Source organism: Equus asinus, chromosome 14, assembly GCF_041296235.1.
Source record: "Equus asinus isolate D_3611 breed Donkey chromosome 14, EquAss-T2T_v2, whole genome shotgun sequence".
Taxonomy (NCBI): Eukaryota; Metazoa; Chordata; class Mammalia; order Perissodactyla; family Equidae; genus Equus; species Equus asinus.
The window spans coordinates 22,823,733-22,850,597 of NC_091803.1; the positions used below are offsets into that span (position 1 = coordinate 22,823,733).

Here is a 26,865-nt window from a genome sequence, read left to right on the forward strand (position 1 = left end):
CCTAAAGTATAAAATAAATATCCATGAGTCTATACTGATATAAAAAATGATTGAATAAATTAATAAATGGGAAGAAGAGATAAACCTGTGCAGAACAACCCTAAATAATTTATGTAGATATTCCACCCTCAAAGATATAGAGCCTAACTCTCACTCCTTAGATATGGGCTACATATAGTTGCTTCCTTCCAAAGAGTACACTGTACAGAAAGGGAGAAGGGAAGAGTAATTTTACAGTGGAGAATCCTGACAAACACTACCTCAGCTAGCTGATCCAGGTCAACATCAGTAGTTGTAAATAATGTTGATAGTATGCATCCTTAAAATGATGTGATGAAAATGGCACTTTACCTCTGTGACCTTTCTCCTAAAAACCCATAACCCAAGTCTTATGAGAAAAACATCAGACAAATTTCAGTAGTAGTGCATCCTACAAAAAACTTCATGAATACTCTTCAAAGCCATTAATATCATCAAAATCTGAGAAACTGTCATAGCCAAGAGGAACCTAAAGCGACATGACAACTAAATGTAATGTGTTATCCTAGATGGGATTCCAGAACAGAAAGAGGGCATTAGGTAAAACTGAAGGAAATCTAAACAAACTAGGGACTTTAGTTAATAATTAATGTATCAATATTGGTTCCTTAATTGTAACACATGTACTACACCAATGTAAGATATTAACAACAGGCCAAATCCAAGGTATACAGAAACGCTTTTTCTGTAAATTGAAACTGTTCTAAAACACAAAGTCCATGCTTTTACAAAGTAAAGAATTAAGTTTCAAAACAATGCTATATGGATTCTGCAAGCTATATATATATAACCTACCACTTGGTTTCCACAGGCAGTGATATATTTTAATAGGATATCACCAATATGTAGAAGGAACTATTTCTCAACTAAAATGATCAAAATGTATTGGATTCACCAGGGCCTTAATGGCTTGCAGACTGACAGGACCAAGGTTACATTTAAGCTGCTAGACTGGAAACCCAAAAGCAGAGGGCTGACTGTAACTTCTTATCCCCAGTGCCCCCTCCAAAGCACACAGGTCCGCCCTCCTCCTGTAGACCGCCTCCTGCAGGCAACTGTTGTCATGTCTTTGTTCCTTTAGCTCAACTTTGGAACAAAAATATGCTGACTTATTCATCTTAATGTGAGTCTATTACGTCTTTCCTTTGTTCAAAGTCAGAGAAACTCACTGAACTTTCTACTCCCATGTACTTTCCTATCCACTAAGGAGCCTGCCTCTCATCAATAGCAGAAACTCCTTTATCTAGAGTCTAAACATCACTTCTAAATGACAAAACTGTTCTGCAGAGATAATAAAAATAATCATCCATGTAAAAACTATTCCACTATAAGAATTAAGAAGTGCTTTGCATGTGGTATGGCAATGACAAGATCACTGCACTGCAAAACACCACAGGGTATGGACAGAGTAATAAATATTAAATGGATTCTCCAGAGGCTATTTCATGTTGTGAAAGTCTCACAAATTTAATGTAGGATCTTTAAAGGTCATCTAAATGTAAGTATTCAACCAATGCTTGGTATCTTCTGAGAATTTTTTTTTAAGATTACCTTACATTTGGGTCTATACAGTATCCTGGATCAGAGGAAATTTCAAATTTTTGAAGAGGGTAAAGAAAGAAATGCCACAATTGGGGGATTTTCAATGTTCCACTTTATGAAGTGTTCTTATTTCTGCTAGTCAACTTTGCTAGAAGAAAAAATATATAGTACAATAATAAGACAGACTTGCAAAAACACGGATGGGCATCAGTTCATGCTGCTGAAAAAGAGAGAGGAATGGTGACTGAGAAAACAACTAGATTAATAACTAGCAGGTCACTAATGGCCTTTAAAATAGCAAACTCAGTAGAATAAACATTTATTGAATAAATGAGTGCATGAATGATAAGAAGGAAGGAAGGTACTAAAATGAGCAAGATGGAACAATGTCTCTGATTAAGACAATTAAAAAGGAAAGCAGATGAAGGTGAAGAGGTGGTTCATTCACTAAGCAAACACTGAGAATCTAAAATGTTGTAGGTACTCCAGGAAGTGCTGGGGACGATGGTCCTTGTGTCCCAGGAACCCACAGCTTTTTAGAGAAGGCAGCTTTATATATGTGCATACAGATTTGAGAGAAGTGGTCTCCAAGGAGATATTTCTTCTACAGTTTTACAGAGCAGAAATTCGCCCGGTCAATTGGGGTGCGGTGAGGTACTGTGGGCACTTCTGCCAGAAGACGTATCTGGGGGACATGCACAGAGGAAAAAGAAACAACATGGCAGTGCCTTGTAAAGTACCAGGGAGTGCACATGAAATGAAGCTGAAAAGGACTTGATTGTGAAGGCCATTACAAAGCAAATGAAATGTTTTTTCTCTTGAATGTTCTGTGAGATATTTCAAAAGTATAGCAGAGAAACAGCAGGCTTGGGATTGGCAGCATAAACAATGAGGAGGTTGTACAGTCGATATGCACTCTCAGTTATTTGTGCACCAAATTATGTTTTGTGGATTCATCTAGTCTATAGGTTTTGCTTTGCTTTTCGATTTTTTCAGTTTCTTTCCTTTGTCTTTTAGCTGTATTTCTGCTTTTAGTACCTTTAAAGGGGTACTTATTTTTTTTGCATGCTGTGAAGTTTTACATTTTTAAAAATATTTTTTATTAAGGTAACACTGGTTTATAACATTACATAAATTTCAAGTGTACATGATTATATCTGGACTTCTGTATAGACTACATCATGTTCACCACCAAAAGGCTAGTTGCTATCTGTCACAGTACATATGTAACCCTTTGCCACTTTTGCCCTCCCCTCACTCCCTTCCACAATCTGTTCTCCGTTACCTATGTGTTTGTTTATCTTCCACACATGAGTAAAGTCGTATAGTAATTCTCTTTCTCCATCTGATTTATTTCACTTAGCATAATACCCTTAAGGTCCATCCATCTTGTTACAAATGCCACAATTTCATCTTTTCTTTTGGCTGAGTGGTATTCCATTCTATGTACATACCACATCTTCTTTATACATTCATCCCTTGATGGGCACGTGGGTTGCTTCCAAGTCTTGGCTATTGTAAACAAGGCTGAAAAAAAAAAAACCAGGGGTGCATATATCTTTTTGAATTAGTGTTTTTGTGTTCTTTGAATAAATATCCAGAAGTGGAATACCTGGATTGTGTGGTAGTTCTATTTTTAATTTTTGAGGACTCTCCATATTGTTTTCCATAGTGCTGCACCAATTTATATTTCCACTAGCAGTATATCACTGTTCCCTTTTATCAACATCCTCTCTAACAGTTATTATTTCCAGTCTTTTTAATAATAGCCATTCTGATGGGTGTAAAGTGATATCTCTTTGTGGTTTTGATCTGCATTTCCCTAATAGTAATATTGAACATTATTTTCATGTATGTATTTTTTCTGCACATATTCTTTGGGAAAATGTCTGTTCAGATCCTCTGCCCATTTTTTAATTGGGTAGTTCATTTTTTTGCTGTTCAGTTGTATGAGTTCTTTATTTATTTTGGATACTAATCTCTTACTGGATATATGATTTGCAAATATCTTCTCCCAACTGGTAGGTTGTCTTTTTGTTTGGTTGAGCATTTCCTTTGCTGGAAGAAGCTTTTTAGTTTGATGTAGTCCCATTTGTTTGTTTTTTCTTTTGTTTCCCTTGTCCAAGGAGACATAACCAAAAAGATATTGCTAAGACCTTTGTCAAAGTGCATACTGCCTATGTTTTCTAGGAGTTTTAGGGTTTCAGTTCTTACATTCAAGTCTTTAATACATTTTGAGTTAATTTTTGTGTATGGTGTACAACAGTGGTCTAATTTCATTATCTGCATGTGGCTGTCCAGTTTTCCCAGCACTATTTATTAAAAAGACGTTCCTTTCTCCATTGTATGTTGTTGGCTGCTTTGTCAAAAATTAGCTGTCCATAAATGTGTGAGTTTATTTCTGGGTTCTTGATTCTGTTCCACTGATCTGCACGTCTGTTTTGTGCCAGTACCACGATGTTTTGATTACTCTACCTTTGTAGTACACTTTGGTATCAGGGAGTGTGATACCTCCAGCTTTGTTCTTTTTTCTCAGGATTCCTTTGGCTATTCGGGGTCTGTTGTTCTATACAAATTTTACGATTCTTTGTTCTATTTCTGTGAAAAATATCATTGGGATTTTGATAGCGATTGCACTGAATCTATAAATTGTTTTAGGTAATAATATGCACATTTTAACTATGCTAATTCTTCCAATCCATGAGCACAGACTCTTTCCATTTTTTGTGTCTTCTTTGATTTCTTTCAAAAAATGTCTTGTAAGTTTTCAGTGTACAGGTCTTTCACCTCCTTGGTTAAATTTATTCCTAGGGCTTTTAACTTTTTTTTGTTGTGATTGTAAATGGGATTGTATTCCTCATTTCTCTTCTGCTAGTTTGTTGCTAGTGTATAGAAATGCAACTTTTTTATGCTGATTTTGTATTCTGCAACTTTACTGTATTTGCTAATTATTTCTAATAGTTTTTGGTGGATTCTTTAGGGTTTTTTATATATAACATCATGTTATCTGCAAATAGTGACAGTTTTACTTCTTTTCCAATTTGGATACATTTTATGTCTTTTTCTTGCCTCATTGCTCTGGGTAGAATCTCCAATGCTATGTTGAATAAGAGTTGTGAGAGTGGGCATGCTTATCTTGTCCCTGTTCTTAGAGGGATTCCTTTTAGTTTTTCACCATTGAGTATGATGTTGGCTGTGGGTCTGTCATAAGTAGCCGTTATTATGTTGAGGTACTTTCCTTCTATGTCCATTTTATTCAGAGTTTTTATCATAAATGGATGCTGAATCTTGTCAAATGCCTTCTCTGTATCTATTGAGATAATCATGTGATTTTTTTCTTTATTTTGTTACTGTGGTATATCACATTGATTGAGCTGTGGATGTTGAAGCATCCTTGCATTCCTAGAATAAACTCCACCTGATCATGGAGAACGATCCTTTTAAAGTATTGTTGTACTCAATTTGCTAACATTTTGTTGAAGATTTTTGCATCTATGTTCACCAGAGATAATGGCCTGTCATTTTCTTCTTTTTGTGTTGTCCTTGTCTGGTTTTGATATCAGGAGAACGCTGGCCTTGTGAAATGAGTTAGGAAGTGTTCCTTACTCTTCAATTTTTTGGAAGCGTTTGAGAAAGATAAGTAATAAATCTTCTCTGAATGTTTGGTAGAATTGACCAGAGAAGCTGTACAGTCCTAGACCTTTGCATTTTGGGAGGTTTTTGATTACTGTTCCAACGTCTTTACTAGTGATTGGTCTATTCAAATTCTCTATTTCTTCTTGATTCAGTTTTGGGAGGTTATATGATTCTAAAAATTTATACATTTATGCTAGTTTATCCAATTTTTAGATGTATAGCTTTTCATAGTATTCTCTTATAATCCTTTGTATTTCTGTGGTATCCGTTGTAATTTCTCCTCTTTCATTCCTGATTTTATTTATTTGAGTGTCTCTCTTGTTTTCTTAGTGAGTCTGGCTAAGGCTTTGTCAATTTTGTTTATCTTTTCAAAGAACCAGTTCTTAGTTCCCTTGATCTTTTCTATTGTCTTTTTAGTTTCTTTTTCATTTATTTCCACACTCATTTTCATTATTTCCTTCCTTCTATTGACTTTGGGCTTCATTTGTTCTCTTTCTAGTTCTATAAGGTATAGTGTTAGATTGTTCATTTGCGATTTTTTCTTGTTTCTTGAGGTAGGCCTGTATTGCCACATACTTCCCTCTTAGTACCACTTTTGTTGCACCCCATAGATTTTGGTATGTTGTGTTTTCATTTGTCTTCAGGTATTTTCTGATTTCTCCTTTGATTTCTTAATTGATCCAATAGTTGTTCAGTAGCATGTTGGTTAGTCTCCACATATCTGTGACTTTTCCACCTTTCTTCTGGTAGTTCATTTCTAGTTTCATACCACTGTGGTCAGAAAAGAAGCTTGATATGATTTCAGTCTTTTTAAATTTATTGAGACTTGTTTTATTTCACAGCATGTGGTCTATCTTTGAGACTGTTCCATGTGCACTGGAGAAGAATGCATATTCTGCTGCTTTTGGATGGAATGTTCTATATATATCTACTAAGTCCACCTAGTTTAGTGTTTCACTTAAGGCCAATGTCTGCTTGTTGACTTTCTGTCTAGATGATGTATCCTTTGATGTAAGTGGGGTATTAAAGTCCCCTAGTATTATTCTGTTGCTGTCAATTTCTCTCTTTAGGTCTGTTAATAGTTGCTTTATTTAGTTCGGTGCTCCTATGTTAGGTGCATATATATTAACAAATGTTTTGTCTTCTTGATAGATTGTCCCCTTTACGATCATATAATGTCCATCTTTGTCTCCCTTTATCTTTTTTGGCTTGAAGTCTATTTTGTCTTACTTGTCTATTTTGTCTTTTTGTGGCTTGAAGCTATAAGTATAGCTACACCTGCTTTCTTTTGGTTGTCATTTGCCTGAAGTATCATCTTCCATCCCTTCACTTTGAGCCTTTGTTTACCTTTAGAGCTGAGATGGATCTCCAGAAGGCAGCATATTGTTGGGTCTTGTTTTATAATCCATCCATCCACTCTGTCTTTCAATTGGTGAATTCAATCTATTTATATTTAGGGTATTTATTGTTATATAAGGATTTAATACTGCCATTTTATCTTTTGTTTTCTAGTTGCTCTATATTTTCATTGTTTCTTTTTCCTTGTGCTTCTGTCTGCCATTTCAGTTTGGTTTTCTGTGATGTGTTTCTCAATTTCTTCATTCTTTTTATGTTTTGTGGCTGCTCTGAACGTTTGTATAAAAGATCACATGGATGAGATAGCATCTTGTTTCCATTTCCCTGTTTCTGCTGACAGCACCTTTGCAGATAACAGTATTCCTGGCTTACAGTTTTTATCTTTCAATATTTTGAATATATCATTCTACTCTTTCCTGGCCTGTTGAGTTTCTGCTGAGAAATCTGCTGACAGCCTAACTGGGCTTCTTTTGTAGGCTATTGGTTTTTTTCCTCTGTGGTCATCCTTAATATTCTTTCTTTGTCACTGACTTTTGACAGTTTTAACATAATGTGCCTTGGATAAGGTCTTTTTGTGTTAAGATAACTAAGTGTTCTATTAGCATCATGTGCTTGTACATCCAGTTCCTTCCTCAGGTTTGGGAACTTCTCAGGTATTCTTGCTTTAAATAAGCTTTCTGCTCCATTCTCCCTGTGGGATGCCCATTACCCTTATGTTGCTTTTCCTAACTGAGTCACATAATTCTTGAGTAGAGTTTCTCCATTTTGAAAAAAATCTTAGTTCTCCTCTTCCACCTGAATCATTTCTACATTCATATCTTCGAAGGTTGCTGGGTCTGCAGGTGCCATTGCTGCAGGTCGGGGGCCCACGTTGCAGGTGCTGCTGCAGCTGAGGGGAACTGGAGTCAAGGGCTCTGATGCTGACAATACTGGGCTCCTCACGGCCTCAGGTGCTCTTGCCACATGTGCCATCTACACTGCTGCTCCCAGGTTTTCCGTGCATGGTGGCACCACTGCTGCCAGGGGGGCTGAGTTTCTAGGTGTTATCACTATTGCTGGGTGGGCCAGGGTTACAAGAGCCATTGTAGTTCCTGAAGCCTCTGGCCTGGGGCACTGGCACACTTTCTTGAGCCTCAGGTTATGGGCACTGCCACCATTGCTGGAGGCACTGGGGTCTTGGATGCAGCCCCCACTGCTGGGAGGGCAGGGGACAGAGGTGCTACCACTGTGGGAGAGGGAGGCGACTGGGTCACAGGTACCACTGCAGTTCCTGGAGCCTCCAGTCACAGGTGCTGCAGCAGTTCCTGCAGTGTCTGGGAACATGGGCTGCCTTGGTTCCTGGAGCCTCTGGTCACATGGTCACAGGTACAGCTAGCCTACTTATTAAATGGGATCTGATTAGGATTAGAAAAAAATGTTTCCATGTAAGTTTCAGGGAAATTTTTCCAGCAACACTGCAGGGGAAGCCTTGAAATCATACTGGGTGACACTTTTTTTTTTTTGAGGAAGATTAGCCCTGAGCTAACCACTGCCAATCCCCCTCTTTTTGCTGAGAAAGACTGGCCCTGAGCTAACATCCATGCCCATCTTTCTCTCCTTTATAGGTGGGACGCCTACCACAGCATGGCTTTTGCCAAGCGGTGCCATGTCTGCACCCAGGATCCGAACTGGTGAAGCCTGGGCTGCCGAGAAGCTGAACATGCTTAACCACTTAACCACTTAACTTAACCACTGCACCACCGGGCCAGCCTCAGGGGTGACACTTTTAACATAAACAAAGAAAATAAGTTTACAAACAAAGTAGAAATAATCTGCTAATAACAAACAGTGCCAAGTGGACTGGCAATACTGTTCACTGGAAAGATAGTAAAACCAAAAATTTTAAATGTAAAATCTGTATAGTTATAAGACTCCTGGTTCAGGACAAGATGGAGTAGACATATTTCTCCCACTAAGTACTGCTAAAAACCTTATACATTATGTGTGAAAGAAACATAAGGAGACTCTGAAGGGTGGATATAAGAAGGCAGACTAGCTAGGGACCTCGGGACCTGAGGAGCAACACAGTAGTATGGTTCCCTGAGTTTTATTTTTGGCTCGCATATCCCAGACTGGGTGCTGGAACCAAGAAGCCTGGTTGAAGCCTTTAACCCAGAAAAACCAATGGGCATGAATAATTAAAAAAGAACAAAAACCCCAAATAAAGCCTGCTCTCCTTAGTCAAAGGCAGGAAAGGGGTAGCCCAACAAGACAGAAAACTTTCAGACAATAACCATAACCTCCCGAGGCCACGAGAAAAACTGGCCTCATTCTCACCCATCAGTAAACACTGAGTGGAGAACCTAGACTTCCACCTTTGCCCAGCTGTACTGCACTGTACCTCTACCCCACCCCACTCCTGGGAAGGAGTCAGAGAAAGTCCAGTGGAGAATCTTGTGATCTCAGCCCTGCTCTGTGGTGTCAGTGGAAATTATGTAGGGAGCCTTGACTTTCATCCCCATCCAGTTGTAACAATGTGCCTCTCCCCATCCACATTAGAGTGGTGTCAGAGGAAGCTTAGTGGACAGCCAGGACTTTCACCACAGCCCAGGTGCAATGAGGGCCCCACTTTCATGCCATAATGTCAGTGGGGAGCAGCAATGAGGTGATCCTCATTCCTAGTGAGAGTGGTATCAGAGGAGGCTGAGGGAAGTGCCTGAACTTCCATCCCCACTTAGCAGCAATGGGCCTCCCTGCCTGAGTAGGTCAAGGAGCCTGAGTGGGGAACCTGGACTTCTACATCCACCTAGCAATAATAAGGTGACTCTCCTACATCTCATCCCCACTGGCAGAGTGTCAAAAGAGGCCTGTAGAACAGAAGATTTAAATAAGATGGAGAGTCTCACAGTCTAATACACAAAATGTTCAGGATACAAATGAAAATCAATTGTCATACTAGGAAAAAGGAAAATCTGAACTTGAATTAAAAAAGACCATCAAAAGACACCAGCATTAAGATGACAGATATGTTGGAATTATCTGATAAGGATTTTAAAGCAGCCATAAATATGCCTCAACGGATAGTTATAAACACTTGAAACAAGTGAAAAACAAAGTTAAATAAAAGAAAGAAGAATTAAATGGAAATTCTAGAACTCAAAAATACAATAACCAAAATAAAACTCAATGGATGCGTTCAATAGGAAATGGGAGGACAGAATAAAGTACCAGTGAACTTGAAATTGGAAAAATACAAAGTATCCAACCTTAACAACAAAGAAACAAAGCCTCAGACACCTGTGGGACCAAAACAAAAGACCTAGTATTTGTGTGGTCAGAGTCGCAAAAAGAGAGGAGAAAAGAGAGTGGGGCTGAAAAAGTATTTGAGGAGACAATGGCTAAAAATTTCCCAAATTTGTAAAAGACATAAACCTACAGATTCAAGAAACTGAGCATACTTGAAACAGGATAAACCCAAAGATATCTAAGCCAAAACACATCATAATCAAATTTCTGAAAACTAAAGATATGAAAAGTATAAAATCTTGAAAGCAGTGAGACAGAGACAATACCTTACCTACTGGAGAAAAACAAATAACAGGATTTTTCATGAGACACCAGGGAAGCCAGAAGGAAGTCTTGAAAGAAAACAACTGTCAATCCAGAATTCTTATCTAGCAAAAGTATCCTTTAGGAAAGAAAAGGAAACCAAGATATTGTCAGAAGTAGAAAAACTAAAAGAAGTGGTTGCATCACATCAACTCTAAAGAGAGTCCTAAAGAAAGTTCTTCAGACACATAGAAAAGATTCCAAAGGAAACTTGGAACCATCAGGAAGGAGAAAGAACAGAAAGAGTAAAAATATAGGTAAATACAATAGGTAAATACAATCAACTTATCTTCTTTTCTTGAGTTTTCTAATGGCTGATGCAAAATTCATCACATTACCTATTATGGTTTTCAATGTATGTGCAGGAAATATTTAAGATATTTAAATGAGGGAGGTTAAGGGACTTAAAGAGAGATTTCTACATTTCATTCAAACTAGCAAAATGTTGACTTCAGTTGAGTTTGATATATACGTACAATGTAATAGACCAACTACTAAAAAGTCTACACAAAGAAATACACTCAACAACACTACAGATAAATCAAAATGGAATTCTAAAATAGATTGGCAGGTACATTAAAAAAGCATGACCAACTATACATTGTCTCCAGGAACCTCACTTCAAATATATGATATAGGTAGGTAGAAAGTAAAAGGATGGAAAAAGATATACAAACAGCATATCAAAAACAAGCAAACAGCAATCAAAGAAAAAAAAGGCAGGAGTGGTTACCTTACCGCCAGAAAAAGCAGACTCCAAAGAAAAGAAAATTACTAGGGATAGAGAGGGACATTATATAACGAAAAAAGGGTCAAATCCACCAAGAAGGTATAGAAGTTCAAAATGTGTATGCACCAGCCAACACACTTGCAAAATACGTGAAACAAAAAAATAATGGAACTGAAAGGAGACACAGAAAACTCACAATTACAGCTGGAGACCTCGATACTTCTCAATCAACAATTGATAGAACTATACAGATAATCAGCAATGATACAGAAGAACTCAACATCACCCCCAACCAACAGGATGAAGTAGACATTTACAGAACAGTCACTGACAAATAGGAGAACACTTACTCTTAGCAAGCACATGCAAAACATTTACCAAGATAGACCACATCCTGGTCCATAAAGCAAACCTCAACAAATCAAAAAGAACTGAGATCATACAGAGTGTGTTCTCTGACCATAACAGAATCAAACCAGAAACCAATAACAGAAACATAAGAAGAAAATCTCCTAACACTAGGAGACCAAACAGCAAACTACTAAATAACCCATGGGCCATAGAGTGAATGCTTACATTAGAAGAGAGGCAAAATCAATAATCTTAGCTCTCATCCAAAGAAACTAGAAAAAGAAGAGCAAAAGAAACCCAAAGTAAACACAAAAAAGGGCACAGAAAAGAGAAGGGCAGAAATCAATGAAATCGAAATCCAAAAAATAGAGAAAATCAATTAAACAAAAAGCTGGTTCTTTGAAAGACCAATAAAATCAACAAACCTCAAGGAAGACTAAGAAAGACAAAACAGAGAAGACAAATCAGAAATGAAATGGAATGTTGTGCAGACATCAAAAGGAAAATAAGGTAACACTATGAACAATTTACTCACATAAATTTCACAACTTAGATGAAATGGACCAACTCTTTGAAAAACACAAACTACCACAACTCACCCAAGATGAAAGATAATTTGAATAGCCCTGTCACTATTAAACAAATTTAACTCATAATTTTAAAACTCCTCCAAAAGACATCCTTAAGACCAGACAATTTCACTGGAGAATTCTAATAAACACTTAAAGAAGAATTAACACTAATTCTATACAATCCCTCCTAGAACACAGAAAAGGAGGAAACATTTCTCAACCTATTTTATGAGGCCAGTATTACTTTGATATCAAACCCACAGAAAGACAAAATTAAAAAGAAAACAAAACTATAGAACCTCATGAATAACAAGACAAAAACTTTACCAAAATATTAGCAAACAGAAGTCAGCAATATAAAACAAGAAACACACATAATGACCACGTAGGGTTTATTCCAGGACCGCAATGATGGTTCAATAATCAAAAATCCATCATATTAACAGATAAAAGCAGTAAAATCACATGCTCACATCAATCGAGAAAAAACACTTGACTTAATTCAACATCTATTCTTAATAAAAACTGTCAAAATACTAGGAATAGAGGGTAACTTCCTCAACTTGGAAAAGAACATGTACAAAAAAGCTAGAGCTAACACCATGTTAAATAGGAAAAGGCTAAATGCTTTCCCCCTAAGATCAGAAAAAAGGGAACGATGTCCAAAATCACCATTCTTATTCAATAAAGTATTAGAAGTCTATGCAATGGAAAGGAAGGAATAAAACTGTCCCTATCTGTAGATGAAATAATGATCTATGTAGAACATCTTAATAAATCTGCAAAAATTCCTCCCAGAATTAGTTAGTAAGTTGAGAAAGGTTGCAGGATACAAGAACATACAAAAATTTAATTTTATTTCTACATACTAGCAACGAACATGTGAAACTGAAATTAAAAACACATTATAAATTAAAAAATTAGAAATGAAATATCCAAGAAGAAATGCATATTTAAAAAATTGCAAATACATTAGACCAGGCCAGCCTGGTGGTGTAGTGGTTAAGTTCGTGTCCTCCACTTTGGCAGCCCAGGGTTCACAGGTTTGGATCCCAGGCACAGACCTAGCACCACTTGTCAAGCCACACAGTGGCGGCATTCCATATGAAATAGGGGAAGATTGGCACAGATGTTAGCTCAGGGCTAATCTTTCTCACACACACACACACACACACAAACAACACTGGAAATTAAAAATACACTTTATAATTGCTATAAAAAAAAGAAACAGGTATAAAACTAACAAAGCTCATTAGGACTTGTGTCCTGAAAACTATAAAACTATAAAACTATAAAATGCTCATTAAAGAAATCAAATAGATGGAGAGATAGATCATGTTCATGAAATGCAAATGAAGACCCAGTGAGAACACTACAGACGTCTTAGAACAGCTAACCTTAAAATGTCAATATCAAATGCTGCTTAGGATACGGAGAAACTGGACTTTTCATACACTGCTGGTAAGAATGCAACCTAGTACAGCTACCTCTCTAAAAAAACAAAAACAAAACAAGCCCAAAACATACACTTACCATATAACCTAGAAATTGTACTCCTGGACATTTATCCCTGAGAAATGAACACTTATGTCCACACAAAAACCTGTACAAGAATGTTCAAAGCGGCTTTACTTGTAATAGCCCAAAACAGGGAAAAACCAAAATGTTCAATAGGTAAATGGTTAAACAAATCATCCAGACCATGGACTATGACTCAGCAATAAAAAGGAACACACTACTGACATGTGCAACAAGTCAGATGAATCTCAAGGGCATCACTCTGACTGCAAAAGGCCAATCTCAAACGCTCACATATTTTATGATTCTGTTTATACATGATTCTCAAGATGATAAAATTATAAGAGGTGGAAAACAGATTAGTGGTTGCCAAAGGTTAGGGATAGCTGGGGGTCGAGGGTGGGTTTGACTATAAAGGAGTAGCATGAGAAAGATTTTAGTGGTAAGAGAACAGTCTTTAACTTGATGGTGGTGGCGATTGTATCAATCTACATGTGATAAAATGGCATAGTACTACACACACACAAATGAGTGAGTTCAAAACTGGTGAAATCTGAATAAGGTCTACTGATTGTACCAATGTCTATTTCCTGGTTGTGATAACGTACCGCAGTCATAAAGATGTTATCACTGGAGAAAACTGGGTACATGAGACCTTTCTGTAGTATTTTTGTAGTTTCCTATGAATCTATAATTATTTCAAAGTAAAAAGACTTGGTATTCAGTTTCTGGCTGTCTTCTGGTATAACAGGAAAGTAATCCTTCAACACAACCCTTGCACTTGTAGTCTCATTCCCCAGGTTTGGGAAGTTCTCTGCTATTGTTTCTTTGAACAAGCTTTCTGCTCCATTCTCCTTCTCTTCCCTCTCTGGGATACCTATAATCCTTATGTTGCATTTCCTAATTAAGTTAGATATTTCTCTGAGAGCTTCTTTATTTCTTTTTAGTCTTAGTTCTCTCTTCTCCTCCCTCTGAAGCATTTCTATAGTAACTGTCCTCTAAATTGCTAATTCAGTCTTCCATATTGTCAGTTCTGTTGTTTTGGGACAAAAGTCCAGATTTTTCTTTATCTCAACCATTGTGTTCTTCATCTCCAACAATTCTGATTGATTCTTCTTTAAAGTATCGAACTCTTTTGTGAAGAACCTCCTTAATTTGTTAATTTGTCTTTCTGTGTTTTCTTGTCATTCCATTTTTTGATGATAGCTATTTTAAATTCTTTGTCATTTAGGTTATGGATTTCTGCGTCTTCAGGGTTGGTTTCTGGGTACTTGTCATTTTCCTTCTGGTCTGGGGATTTCATATACTTTCTCATACTGCTTGATGGTGTGGATTTTTGCCTCTGCGTGGTGGTGTTATTTGGACGCCATTGCCACATACCTCCACTGGGTGGGGATTAGGTGCTGTGTATTCTGGGCCTAGCATGATCAGGGACTCCCCAGCTCTAGCCACTGACTGCTTTTCTCACTGTGTGATGCTCTGGCCCACAGCAGATCTGGAGCACTGGGCAAGGTGGGGGGGCCTCTCCTTCACCTGCACTTCCCCCGCCTCTGCTTCACTCTCTGTGTTGAGCTCTGAGTGATCCCAGGACTGGCATGTCAGGCAGGGGAATGGGCACTTTCTTATACCTGTGTGCCTCCCCCAACCTCTGCCTCTCTCTCTGTGTGGTGCTCTGGGCACTCATGGAGCTCCACCAGCGCCACTTCTCTCTCTGCACCATGCTCCGGGAGATCATGGGGCTGGAGAGCTGTATGGGCACGGGGCGCCTCTCTTCAGCTGTGCACCTCCCCAAGTCAGTCCCTCTTTCTCTGTGCCGCACTCCTGGTGATCATGGGGCTGGAGCGCCCAGCGGGGATGGTGCACCTCTCCTCAGCTGCATACCTCCCCGAGCTGGCCCCTCTCTCACTGTGCCATGCTCTGGCCAATCATGGAGCTAGAGCACCAGGCAGAGACAGGGTGCCTCTCCTCAGTTTGCACCTGCCCCAGCCAGCCCCTCTCTCACTGTGCTGCCCTCTGGGCAATTGTGGAGCTGGACCACTCGGCAGGGACAAGGTATCTCTCCTCAGCTGTACACCTCCCCCAGCCAGCCCCTCCCTCACTGTTGCACTCTGGGCGATCATGAGGCTGGAGTGTAGGGCTGGAATACCTGGTGGGGGTGGGGTGCCTCTCCTGAGCTGCGTACCTCCCCCAGTTAGACCCTCTCTCACTGTGCTGTGCTCCAGGTGATCATGGGGCTGGAGTGCCAGGTGGGGACAGGATACCTCTTCTCAGCTGCTCACATCCCCAAGTCGCAGCCTCTCTCTGCAGAGCTATCAATCAGCTTCCACTTCCTCTGGAGGATCCAGCCCCACCACCACCTTCAAATGTATGGCTGCGTGGGTCTCTCAGACATCTTTTGTGTTGTGCTTAAGTCCTCTGTTGGTGTATGAATGTCCTTTTTATTGTATTTTAGAGGGGAGAGTCCAAGCGAAGAGCTCACTCTACCATGATGCTGACATCACCATGTCTGGCTTTTTTTTTCACCTTGTGCATTGTTTTCAAGGTTCATCCATGCACACTCATTTTTAAAAGCATTTTTTAAAGGAGAATTTGAACAAAGAACTAGGCAGAGTAGTCTAATGAACCTCTATGTATCCATCATGTAGCCTCAACAACCCTCAACCCATCCACACACCCATGTACTTCTCACCTCATAATATTCTGAATTAAATCCCAGACACTACATTATTTCTATGTAAATATTTTAGTAAGGATATATTATCACAGCTATTCTAACACTGGTCTTCTGATTAAGGTTTTTTCCTCCTTATTTTAATGACCTATCTCTACCAACAACTGAATTTTTCCTGTGCTAGGCATTATTTACACTAGATTTGGGTACCTATTTTGTCCAATAAAAGCACTAAAGGGAAAAAACAGGAACCAGAATCCTAGAAAAATTTCTCCAGAGGCCAAGATTCAAAGTGATCTAAAATTTGATAAACTACCTCAATATTTCTTCTGACAGAAACACTCATATGAGGGTTATTTACTATATTAGCTTTCCCTTGTCATTTTGGAAAAGGACTAGAGGTTATTACAAGGATGTCTTGGTTTTGTTTTTTAGCATGCACCAATTACAAAGCAGAAAGCACTTCAAGTGCCTAGGTGAGGCCTAAAAACAAAGCAATTTTCCACAGAAAAGAGAGTTTATGAGCCCCAGAGGCAGAATTTAGAGCTTTCTTAATGTTTGTTTTAGAAAAGGTAGCAAACAAGCAGATATTCACTATAAGAGGGCTGAGAGGAAAATAAAGAGAAGAGAGAAGAAAAGAGCAGTAATGATAAGGATAATAGAAGAATGACTATTTGTGTTATTCTTACCTTTTTGTGAGCTATCAGGAGGCAGTTGGAGTGTTCATGTTCACAAGCAATTTCATAGTTGGGGATCAGATCCACCAACTCATGGACAAAGCGTACCACTTCCTCATGCCAGGGCACATTGGCCATGGTAAGACTGCTTGCTGAACTCTCTCCACAGTAGGTAACACCCTGTGGGAACATTACAACAGTTAGAGAGAGTTACAGACCTACTTAAATGTCACAGAGTAAGAGTTTCAGAGCTGGAAAGGCTTCTGGAAGTCATCCAATCCAATCCATATTTTAAAGTGAAGAAAGTGATACAAAGATGATAAAATTTTCTTAGAAGCTCATACAAGTAGTTAGTGACAAAGACAGCACTGGAGAGCCCAAGCTGATGCTCTTTCCACTCTATGACAAGGCTGGTGCTTGGGCACCTGTGCTTTGTGCTATGTCACAATCTATATTGTCTAGTCACAATAATATATTTGAACCAATAATATATCTTTTCATTCAGCTTCATTTGTGCACTATAATAGATTAATTCCCAAGGGAATATAATCCCCTAGTACAATAATGGAGGCATAGTTGATACCCATAAAAATTCACTGCACAATTTATTCACTGCAAAAATAAGATGTGCTCCCATTTTCCAGTATAGTTTAGATTTGAGATGGTGAAGTTTTTCTGAAACGGGCCAGATAGGGATCCCTTTGAATTATTCTTTAAGAAGATTATTTTATAATGTATTTTATATACAGATAGGTATAAAGACGGAATCGTGCCAAAAACGCAATAAATCTGTGGATATACATACATACCTTTACACGTACCTACATGTATATACACGTACCTCACCTCTACAGAAATCCCTCTTCAGTACAACGCAGTAAGATAAGTTGGCTTCTGACTCTTTTGAACTCTATCTGACAGCCCAGGCATATAAGACCCCAAAGTTTCATAAAACTAAGTTCTCTATTTGGTAAGTTATATAATAATAAATGATTAATTTTGTAGTAATAACAGATATCTTAACTTTGTAGGCTCTTTAAATAACCCAGAATCAAACTTTCTTGACAAGTAGTTTGAATACTGTTGATATGCTGCTGCTAACTAAAATAAAGGGAATAACTAAAATAAAACAACAATAAAAACCACTCACACTCTCTCAACACACATGACACAGACACACGGAGACAGACTGGAGGGGGTAGAAGAACATTAAATCAAAAACCCGTAAATGAGCACTGAAGACTGACCCTGACCCTACAGAAGGCAGGGCTAGGATTGGCTGACAACCCCGATGAGCTCTGCAAAACGCTCTACTCCAGAAGGCTGTTCAAAAAGATCACTGGTATACTAAACTGAGATGACTTGCTTAACAGGAACTCAGGTGACCCATAATAAACACGAGAATCCTCTCTATCAGCTCAATGATTTATAGAATTCATTAAAGTGAGTTGGAGTTTTAGATGAATAAAAAAAGCAAATAATACAATAGTTTAAAAAAATCTTTAAGAAAGCATGGCTGAAAAGTTGTGCTAAACTCACCCAAATACGTAAAAACCATGAAAATAATTTATTGATAGGTCAAATTAGCTATGAAAATAAACTTTACTTCAATTTCAATACTGTTTATGATGTGTGAATTACATGAACAACCACGTACATAGTAGCTAATTCAAAGGAATTTATTTTGAATATTTAAAAAAATTAGTTCACCGAAGCAGAGGTTTTAGATAAGATCTTAAATTCATGACATGACTTTGAAAAGCATTTTAATATTTCTTATTCAGCAATAATAAATCATGAAATGTTAAGGAGAGATTTGGTCTGGAAATGAAATGAGAGAATGAATGCCATAGTTCATTATTATGCCTTCACATAATACTTTTCCAAACATTCACATGATGCTTTACAGGTAACAAAGGATTTTCACATGAACGTTCTCATTTTAACAGACAAAATCCTGTAAGGTAGGCAGTATGGGTAACTTCCTGAACCAATCATAGAGCCTGAGGCTTCACCATGACAGAAATGCTACGGGCAGAAACTGGGCTCAGTGAATTAGTATGTCGAGTCACCGTCAAGAACCCCTGACCCTTCACTCAGTTTAGCTCCTAATGCCCCACTCTCTGGTGCTCCCCTTTCTGCTTTGGCTACTTCACTTCATCCTACAATCTTGTCTACTGATGACTTGCCCTGACTTTATTCTTGACCACACTTGATCCTAAATTGTCGAAAAACCTTTCATTTTCCCTTCTATCACAGCTGTCTGCCACCTTCTCATCCCACCACTACCCCTACGTCTGCCCCATTTATCACCAGCACCAAGTTCTGCCCTCACAATTTTGAAAAGAGAATGACCTCAAGAAAACAGATGGGTACAATGTGATAATCCAAAAGCATTCACTCCAGAATCTAAGGGTTGAGGAGTGACAAGCAGACCCAAAGAAAGTTCCTGAAGACGAGGACTACTTATGCATCTTCAGGTTTACAGTGCAAAGCACAACCCACACCATTACATTGGTAACTTTTGGATGGATCACTCTGCTCTAGAAATACAGGCCATAAGGTCTTTTTTACTGGCTGCCCGGAAAGTTTACCTGTGGATTCAACATCTGTGGGAAGAGTAGTATTTTGGCAGTTTGACTATTCGACATTCTAATTAAACTGACTGGGTGTCAGAAGACTCCTGATATTGTTTTCGTCTCCTATAGTTTAATGAGAAAAGAAACGTTGTCTCCATGACTTTTTGCAGCAATATACCCAAAATGTGTCACTCCTTTATCCTAAAAATGCCTCAATAGCTTCCCCCGCAAAAACAGCCCAAGCTTCTCAGCATGGCACATGAAGCCTTCTCACTGGACTGCCCCACTTCAGTGTCCAGTCTCTACCTGGCTAAATTCTCCACCATTTCCTTAATCTCCACTCAGGAACCCCTAGCCCATCTGACCCCAATCTCACCAAATCCTGTGCATACCTCTTATCAGATAACTAGTATAACGATGTGTCTCAATTCTGAGCTTAGAGGGCAGCGGCTGTACTTTGTTCTTCTCTGTACCCCCAACCAATCTATGCCAAATGCTCTAAGGATCAAGTCACATATTCTTCTATGACATTAAACTCCAGAACTCTTTTCCGATTTAACATAAAATTTCATTCATATTATTCAGGATTTTTCTACTTTTTAATGATTATGAATCAACTGATAAACACGGGTTACTGCTACCCACGTGAACAACTGGTAATCCTTACCTTTGTGTGGAGACAGAGAGTGAGGCTATGCTAAGACATCTGTTTTGCAAGATGCATTCTGCAAGGATTGAGCTCTGTAGGCAGTTACAGTGCTAAGAGTAAGAGTGTTAAATCAGTGGACAACAGATAATTACTGATCACTTACTATTCTCAAGGTGCAATGCCAGGCAGAGAATACAAAGACAGCATTTCATTTACACATGAATTGTGTTATGAAAATTCTCCAATAAGACAGATGTTTGTAACATGAAACACATTTTCACAAACAAGCAAGGAAATAATGATAGTTAAGATTTTCAGGCTAGCAAATAGAGGCCTGTTTAAGCCTAATGAAGCTAAAAATATGTGTTAATTCACAGGAACTATAACAGAAAAAAATATTTTACAAGACTAGCAATGAAAGAAAAGAAATCAATAAGGAGATAGCTTCTATTGATTTAGTTTAAATAAATGTACTTAATGGAAAGTCATCTGAACATTTACTGAATCCAGGCATATGTTACCCCATTGAATTCTCAAAACAAACCTATTAAATTGATATTGTTATTCTAATTTTACTATTGAGGAAATTTAGGCTCAAGGAGAGGTAATCTGTCCTAGGCTACATCAGTACATTTGAGGAACCTATCAAAGCTGTGCTCTTCCCCCTTCCCTACGTGAGATTCCAGTGTGTGCAGACTATGACAGACCCCCCCACACCCTCCACATGCACACACGTCTGGGAAACACAGATAAAGGATATGAACAGTATTGTGTTTCCTTCTGCAGAGAGCCCCAGGCATATCACTAGCCTAGGGTCTACTTGTATTATGAATTTCACATCTTCAGGGCACTTATGTGACCTTGAAGTACTATTAAATTTTAACACCAAGCCTTTTTGAGGGTTAGGTCCTGGGAGATCTTTCTTTTTACCAAGAGCATATTTAAGAGACAAGCCTCCAAGTGCCATTCTGTGTCATTTCATCCTAATTCGTCCTTTCAATGAAGGTGAAAAGGCCTAGTCTTCTGTCCTTTAAACCCAAGTCTTGTCTCTACCGGAGCTGTGAAGTACCACCAGGCCGGTCGCTGTTCTTCACAGCCCCCAAGGAGTTCCCTTATAGACCGCACAGATCGCTTACGCTCTTAAAAGAATGTTTATCAGAACATGTTTACTTCTAAGCGTTTGTTTTTGGAAGACTTTGAGGTTATCTCAGCCTGTCACACTGCTAGCTCTTATTAAATGTTTTTTGGAGAGGGTTTATTACTACTATTTTAAAAACTGCTCTATTTTAGAAAATTTTAAACATAATAACACAACAAAAAAAGTTGCCTTTTCAAGACAAAATTGTCCCCTTTGCAACAACATGGATGGATCTTGAGGGTAGGATGTTAAGCAAAATAAGCCAGACAGAGAAAGACAAATACTATATGATTTCACTCATATGTGGAAGGTAACAAACAGATGGATAAAGAGAACATATTAGTGGTTACCAGAAGGGAAGGGAGTTAGGGGATGGGCGAAAGGGATAAAGGGGGCACATATGTATGCTGACGGATAAAAATCAGACTACTGGGTGTGAGCACAATGAAGTGTATTCAGGAAGTGATAAATAATAATGCACACCTGCAATTGTACAATGTTATAAACCATTATAATCTCAATAAAATTACCTGGGAAAAAAAAGTTGCCTTTTCAGACATGAAATAGTTTAACCCTATTGAACAGGAAAGCATGCCTTCTCCATTTACTGATTTCATTTCAATCATTTGAATCACAGAAGCCATGCATGCTCACTGTAATAATTCACACAACACAGAAATACAAGTAAATTTAAATAAGTCTTTCCTTCTCCACCTCCCAAAAAGAATACTATTAACAATCTGATATACATCTTTCATACTTTTCTTATATAAATATATCTAAACATATACAGTTTAAAATGTAATCAAATAATAAATATTATTTTATTACTTGTTTCTTAATAGTATAATATATTCTGTAAAGATCCTTTTTCCTACTTCAGTTTAAAAGGAAGATACTTCACTAGCTTGCTGGACAAATGAAAGCTGAATTTAACAAAGCACTTGATCCAGTCCCCAGTGGCCCAGCCACTTGATACTGCAGGTCTTCTACGAGAGACAAGTTCCTCATCTCCAAGCTTTCCTCCAACACAACACAAACTGTTATTTACCACATTATATTTTACCATTTTAAATTATGATTAGATTACATATTTCTCCAAGAGTTTTAAAATAAAATCTTCCAAAGTAGTTCATTTTACTACTATAGACTTTGCCTTATTCAGTAAGACATCTATTTCCCAACTAGCATATCCATATCAAATTTTGTATCTCTGGTGATTTGAGGAAGCCTGGCACATGGAGAGAGCTCCAAAGTTATTTCTTGAATGCAGGGATAAAATAGTAAAACGAAAACGTTGTTTGAAAGAAACTATGCCATTATAACATCTCAGTCACAGACAGAAGGCATTATCTATTTCCTAGTTATGTTAAAAGTATGCCCAACTAAAACATACCCATTAGAGAATTACAGTTTACAAAGTAGCCATCTTTCTTTAAAAAATAATATTGGTTGATTCTTTTCAGATTATAAAATATCTCACTTATTATAGAAAAGATGACTGCAAAGAAAGAAGGAAGAAAGGAAAGAAAGAAGGAAAATGGAAAAAGGTGACCACGTAATCCTGTGAAGTTGCTTTATAATAGAGGTTTTACTGCAACATAATTTAAGGCAGCATTCTTTAATAGCTAAATCATAAATTAAAACACCACTAATCCCTGGTATTGGCAAGGTTTTCTTAAACTAAAACATATTTTTCAGATGTAGTCTGTTATCTTTGCATCATTAGAGTTCTTGCCAAGGATAGCCTTTTGAAATTAAGACCAATTTCAAAAGAAAGGAGTGTCTGTGGCCTGACTAGAGATAAAATGCCACAATTCAGACAGCAACATTTCATCTATTCTCAGCTCCCCACCCCTCCAGAGTACAGTAACACAGAAAGCTGAACTTACTAAAAGATAGCTGCAAAACTCTGAAATAGCCTCTGATAGGACACAGGGTGCATTCAGCTTCATAAACATCAAGTGAAGAACTTTTGGACACTGGGTGAATTTTCGGGTACTTTCTCTCATTTTGTGGATTCTTAGCTGTCCAACAAAGCTATTTGCCTCAACACTCCATAGCTTTAACTATCATTCTCATGCTTACGATTTCCAAATCATTACTGCCAGCCCTGTCTTATCCCAAGACCTCCAGACTTCTATATCCTATGGCGTATTTGAACCTATACTTGGATATTTACAAGATACTTCAAACTTAATAAGACCAACATAGAACTCATGAAATTACTCCCCAAACCTGCCTCCCTCCCCCACTCTTCTCTATTTCAATAAAATGTTCCACATCCACACAATTTCTTAAGTTAAAAACCCAGGTGCTGTTCTTGATTCCTTTTGTTCTTTCACTCCCTACACGTCATCTAGCAACAAGTTCCGCTGGTTCTATTCCAAATTTTATCCCAACTGCCCCCAATCCTCTCCAACTATATTACCAATGACCTTCCTGCAAACCATAGTATCTCTTGCTTGGATTAAGAAATAGCTTTGTAACCAGTCTACCTACTTCTACTACTGTCCTCTATAATCCATTCATGACAGCAGCAGGGTGATCTTTCAAAATCATACATCAGATCACACCACTCTCCAGCTTAAAACCCTTTCCTAGCACACCGAGTATTAAAAAGCTTACCATTCAACTGAGTATACAATCCAATTCTCTTATCCTTGCTTGAAAGGCCTAACAAAATCTGGCCCCATCTCACCTTTCTGACTCATCTTGTGTTAGCGCCCACTCCAACAGCCCCACTGAGAGCACACAGGACCTCTGTACACTAGCTGTGCCATCTGCCCAGAATGCTGTGACTCCAAGTCTCTGCATACTGTGTTGCATCTTATTATTCAGGTATCACTTTAAAAAAATTCACCTCCTCAGAAAAGACTTCCTGCTCATGAATTATAAAACAGCCAACCACAATATCTGGCAAAATAATATATGCACTTACCCTTTGACACATCAATCCATTTATAGAAATCCATCTCAAAAAAACACCAGTAAAAATATGACACAGATGACCAGACATTACATGCCTCCCACTGGAAGTATACAATACCACCAGTGAAATAATCTTGAAAAGCAAACACACATACCCCGCCCCCACACACACATCTGATCAATCTTCCCTTGATCTAACTATCAATCCACAGGAAACACAGTGGGCAGAGGAACATGCAATCAGCAAATTATAAAATATAAATATGGGGAACTAGCAAGCGTAAATGACCAATTTTCCTCAACAAAATAAATTACAAGGGGGAAAAATACATAGCAGAAGAACTAACAGATTAAGAGAAGCTTAAGGGAGAAATATCCAATTACAATGAATGGCCTTTATTTGGATCCAGATTCAAAAATATTGTTGAAGTCACCGGTCAAGTTTGAAACCTTATATGTTCCAATACTAAGAGAGTGTTGTTAAAATTGTTTAGTTGTGAGAACAGTATTCTGAATAAGTATTTAAAATGAGTGCATATATTTTAGAGATATATACTTAAACAGTTATGGATGAATGATATAATGTAGCGGTTTGCTTCAAAATAATACGGGAAGGGCAGAGGAAATGGGGAGGGGTATAGTTGAAACATGAGTTGATAATTTTTGAAGCTGGGTGATAGACAGATGGGGGTTCATTAGACCAGTCTATGTCTGTATATGTTTGAAGTTTTCCATAATAAAAGTTTATTAAAAAGCCAACCAATTACTCACTATAATACATTTTATTTCTCAGCCTATTAATGTTACTATGTCATTTTTAATTATTCATTTTGTGTTGTCTACCTCTTACTAAAATATAAGCTTTATGAGAGCAAAAGCTTAGTCTTTACTGCTTTTATCTCCAATGCCTAGAACAGTGCCAGGTTCCTGATTAATATTTCTGAATGAATAAACAAAACATCTGAGAAATGTGGAGTTTTAAAAGATTTTAACTCCACCACGGCCAACAGAGCATCAGGGAAATGTGCATGGCACTGGCCAGCAGGAACTTACCTTTACTTCAATGAAGTCAGGACTTCCCAGGGACACCAGCTCAGCATAGGCCTGGAGTTCATCCACATTCCATGCTTTCACTAGAGTTAGTCTGTAGACAGTACGCTGTTGCTAAAACAAAGGAAAAGCCGACTTTGTTTTTATTTTGGTAGAAGACATAGCTGGGAAGATTTTCAAATTTCTTCAACCCAGAGAGAACCCAAGTAAGGTGAAATCCAGCATGAGCTACTATAAATAGAAGTTATATTTTGTACAAAGATGAAAAAAAGGTAAACAATGTAGTAAATTCCCATAAGCCTTATAAAGGCACAGATATTGGTATATTTCTTTCCTCACACTCAAAATAATCTAACACTGTATTAGGGACCCAGAAGTTTCTTGACAAATACACACTGAATTAGATTTAGCAAGGAATAGTAAATTGACCAGTTTTGGACTGTTGAAAATTAATTCAAATAACCTCCAGCTTTCAGGTACCAATCACTCAAGTTGTTTATGATGAGATTTTCTAATGACTCTTGTCCTCTTTCTTGCTTTCTCATTATTTAATGATCCCATTGGCAGAAAAGGCAAACTTATGAGCTGTCACTGTTGCCATTTGTTTACCATATAACAAAAAGAGATACTGGTTTTCTGAAAGGTAATTAGACTATAGTCATCAAAGTCTTCAAAAAGTTTATACCCTGAGACTCTGTAGCTCCCTTCTAGGATCTACGATTTAAACATCTCAGAACAACATTATTGACAATAGTTTAAAATCTAAACCAAGAGTGGGAGCAGGACCTGTGACTTGCCTATAACCAAATGAATCAGGTAAAGGTGATGTGATGCATGTGGTTTTGTGTACATGATTACCTCCATACGTAGCAAGTTCCCAGGTAATTAAAATCCATGCTGTTAAACCTCAAACCATGCTTTAAGAAGCAAGGCTCAAAATATTCAAGTGAAAAACAAAGTGAGGTGAGAGAGGAACAAAATGAAACCAATCTCTCTGCTTCTGTCTACGTTTGAAGATTTCCATAATTTGTAAAAAATAAGAAACACTTAAAATCTTTAATGAAGAAAACCAAGAGATCTTTAACAAACAGTATTAGGCAGCCATACCAGAAAAGATACTCAAAATTTATTTTTTAAATGCAGTATATAATACACCAAAAGACAAATCTTCCAGATTCCTTTTACATAAGCTAGAATGTACTCAATGCTAAATACTTAACAAAAATGGCAGAGAACTGCAGACCAAGCTCACTTGTACTTATATACGCAAAAATCTTATAGAAATTTCAGCAAATAAAGTTCAGCACTATGTTAGAAATTCTGGGAATGCAAAGACGATTCAATATTATGCTATATGTGAATACAATTCATAACATTAATAGTTCAACACAGAAAAGCCATGTGATCATCTTCATAGATACACAAAAACATCTGATATACTTTAAAAACCATCCTGATTTTAAAACAAAGCAGAATAAACAAATCAAACACCATATGGTAAACACAAAAATTAAAATAACATACCCTTAACATAAAGAAAATACTCTCCAATCAATAGGCAATGCCATTCTTAGTAGTTTAAGAAATAGAGGCCTTCTCATTCAGTCCGACTAACAGAATAATGCTATAAATATTTCTGAAAGTTAAAATCAAAGCAATAAGACATGAATAAGAATTACTGGACAGTATACAAAAAGCAATTACTTGCAAATGATATAAATGGCTTCTTGGAAACCTAAGAAAATGAGCTAAAAATCAGATTAAGGAAAAATAGCCAGTTACCAAATAAAAATAAAAATGAATAGCTTTCCTAGCAGAGAGTAGTGGGGTAAATGTGG

The 26,865-nt window shown here is 37.7% G+C and overlaps 1 protein-coding gene across 9 annotated transcripts in view; it reads right to left on the reverse strand.

Annotated features, from left to right (window-relative positions):
• Positions 1-26,865, reverse strand: part of LOC106831846 (S-adenosyl-L-methionine-dependent tRNA 4-demethylwyosine synthase TYW1) — a 213,488-nt gene that overhangs the window by 16,855 nt on the left and 169,768 nt on the right. For 4 of the 9 annotated variants that reach the window (XM_014842270.3, XM_044746296.2, XM_014842269.3 and 1 more), the window contains 2 exons: positions 25,031-25,141; positions 16,693-16,860 (listed from right to left, as the gene is read on the reverse strand). In XM_014842270.3, the coding sequence (XP_014697756.3) occupies positions 16,693-16,860; positions 25,031-25,141 (279 nt within the window). Of the gene's footprint in view, positions 1-1,672; positions 2,267-3,035; positions 3,109-10,207; positions 10,241-16,692; positions 16,861-25,030; positions 25,142-26,865 lie in introns of those variants that run through there. The other 5 variants (XM_070484488.1, XM_070484486.1, XR_011494170.1 and 2 more) reach the window with 4 other exon arrangements.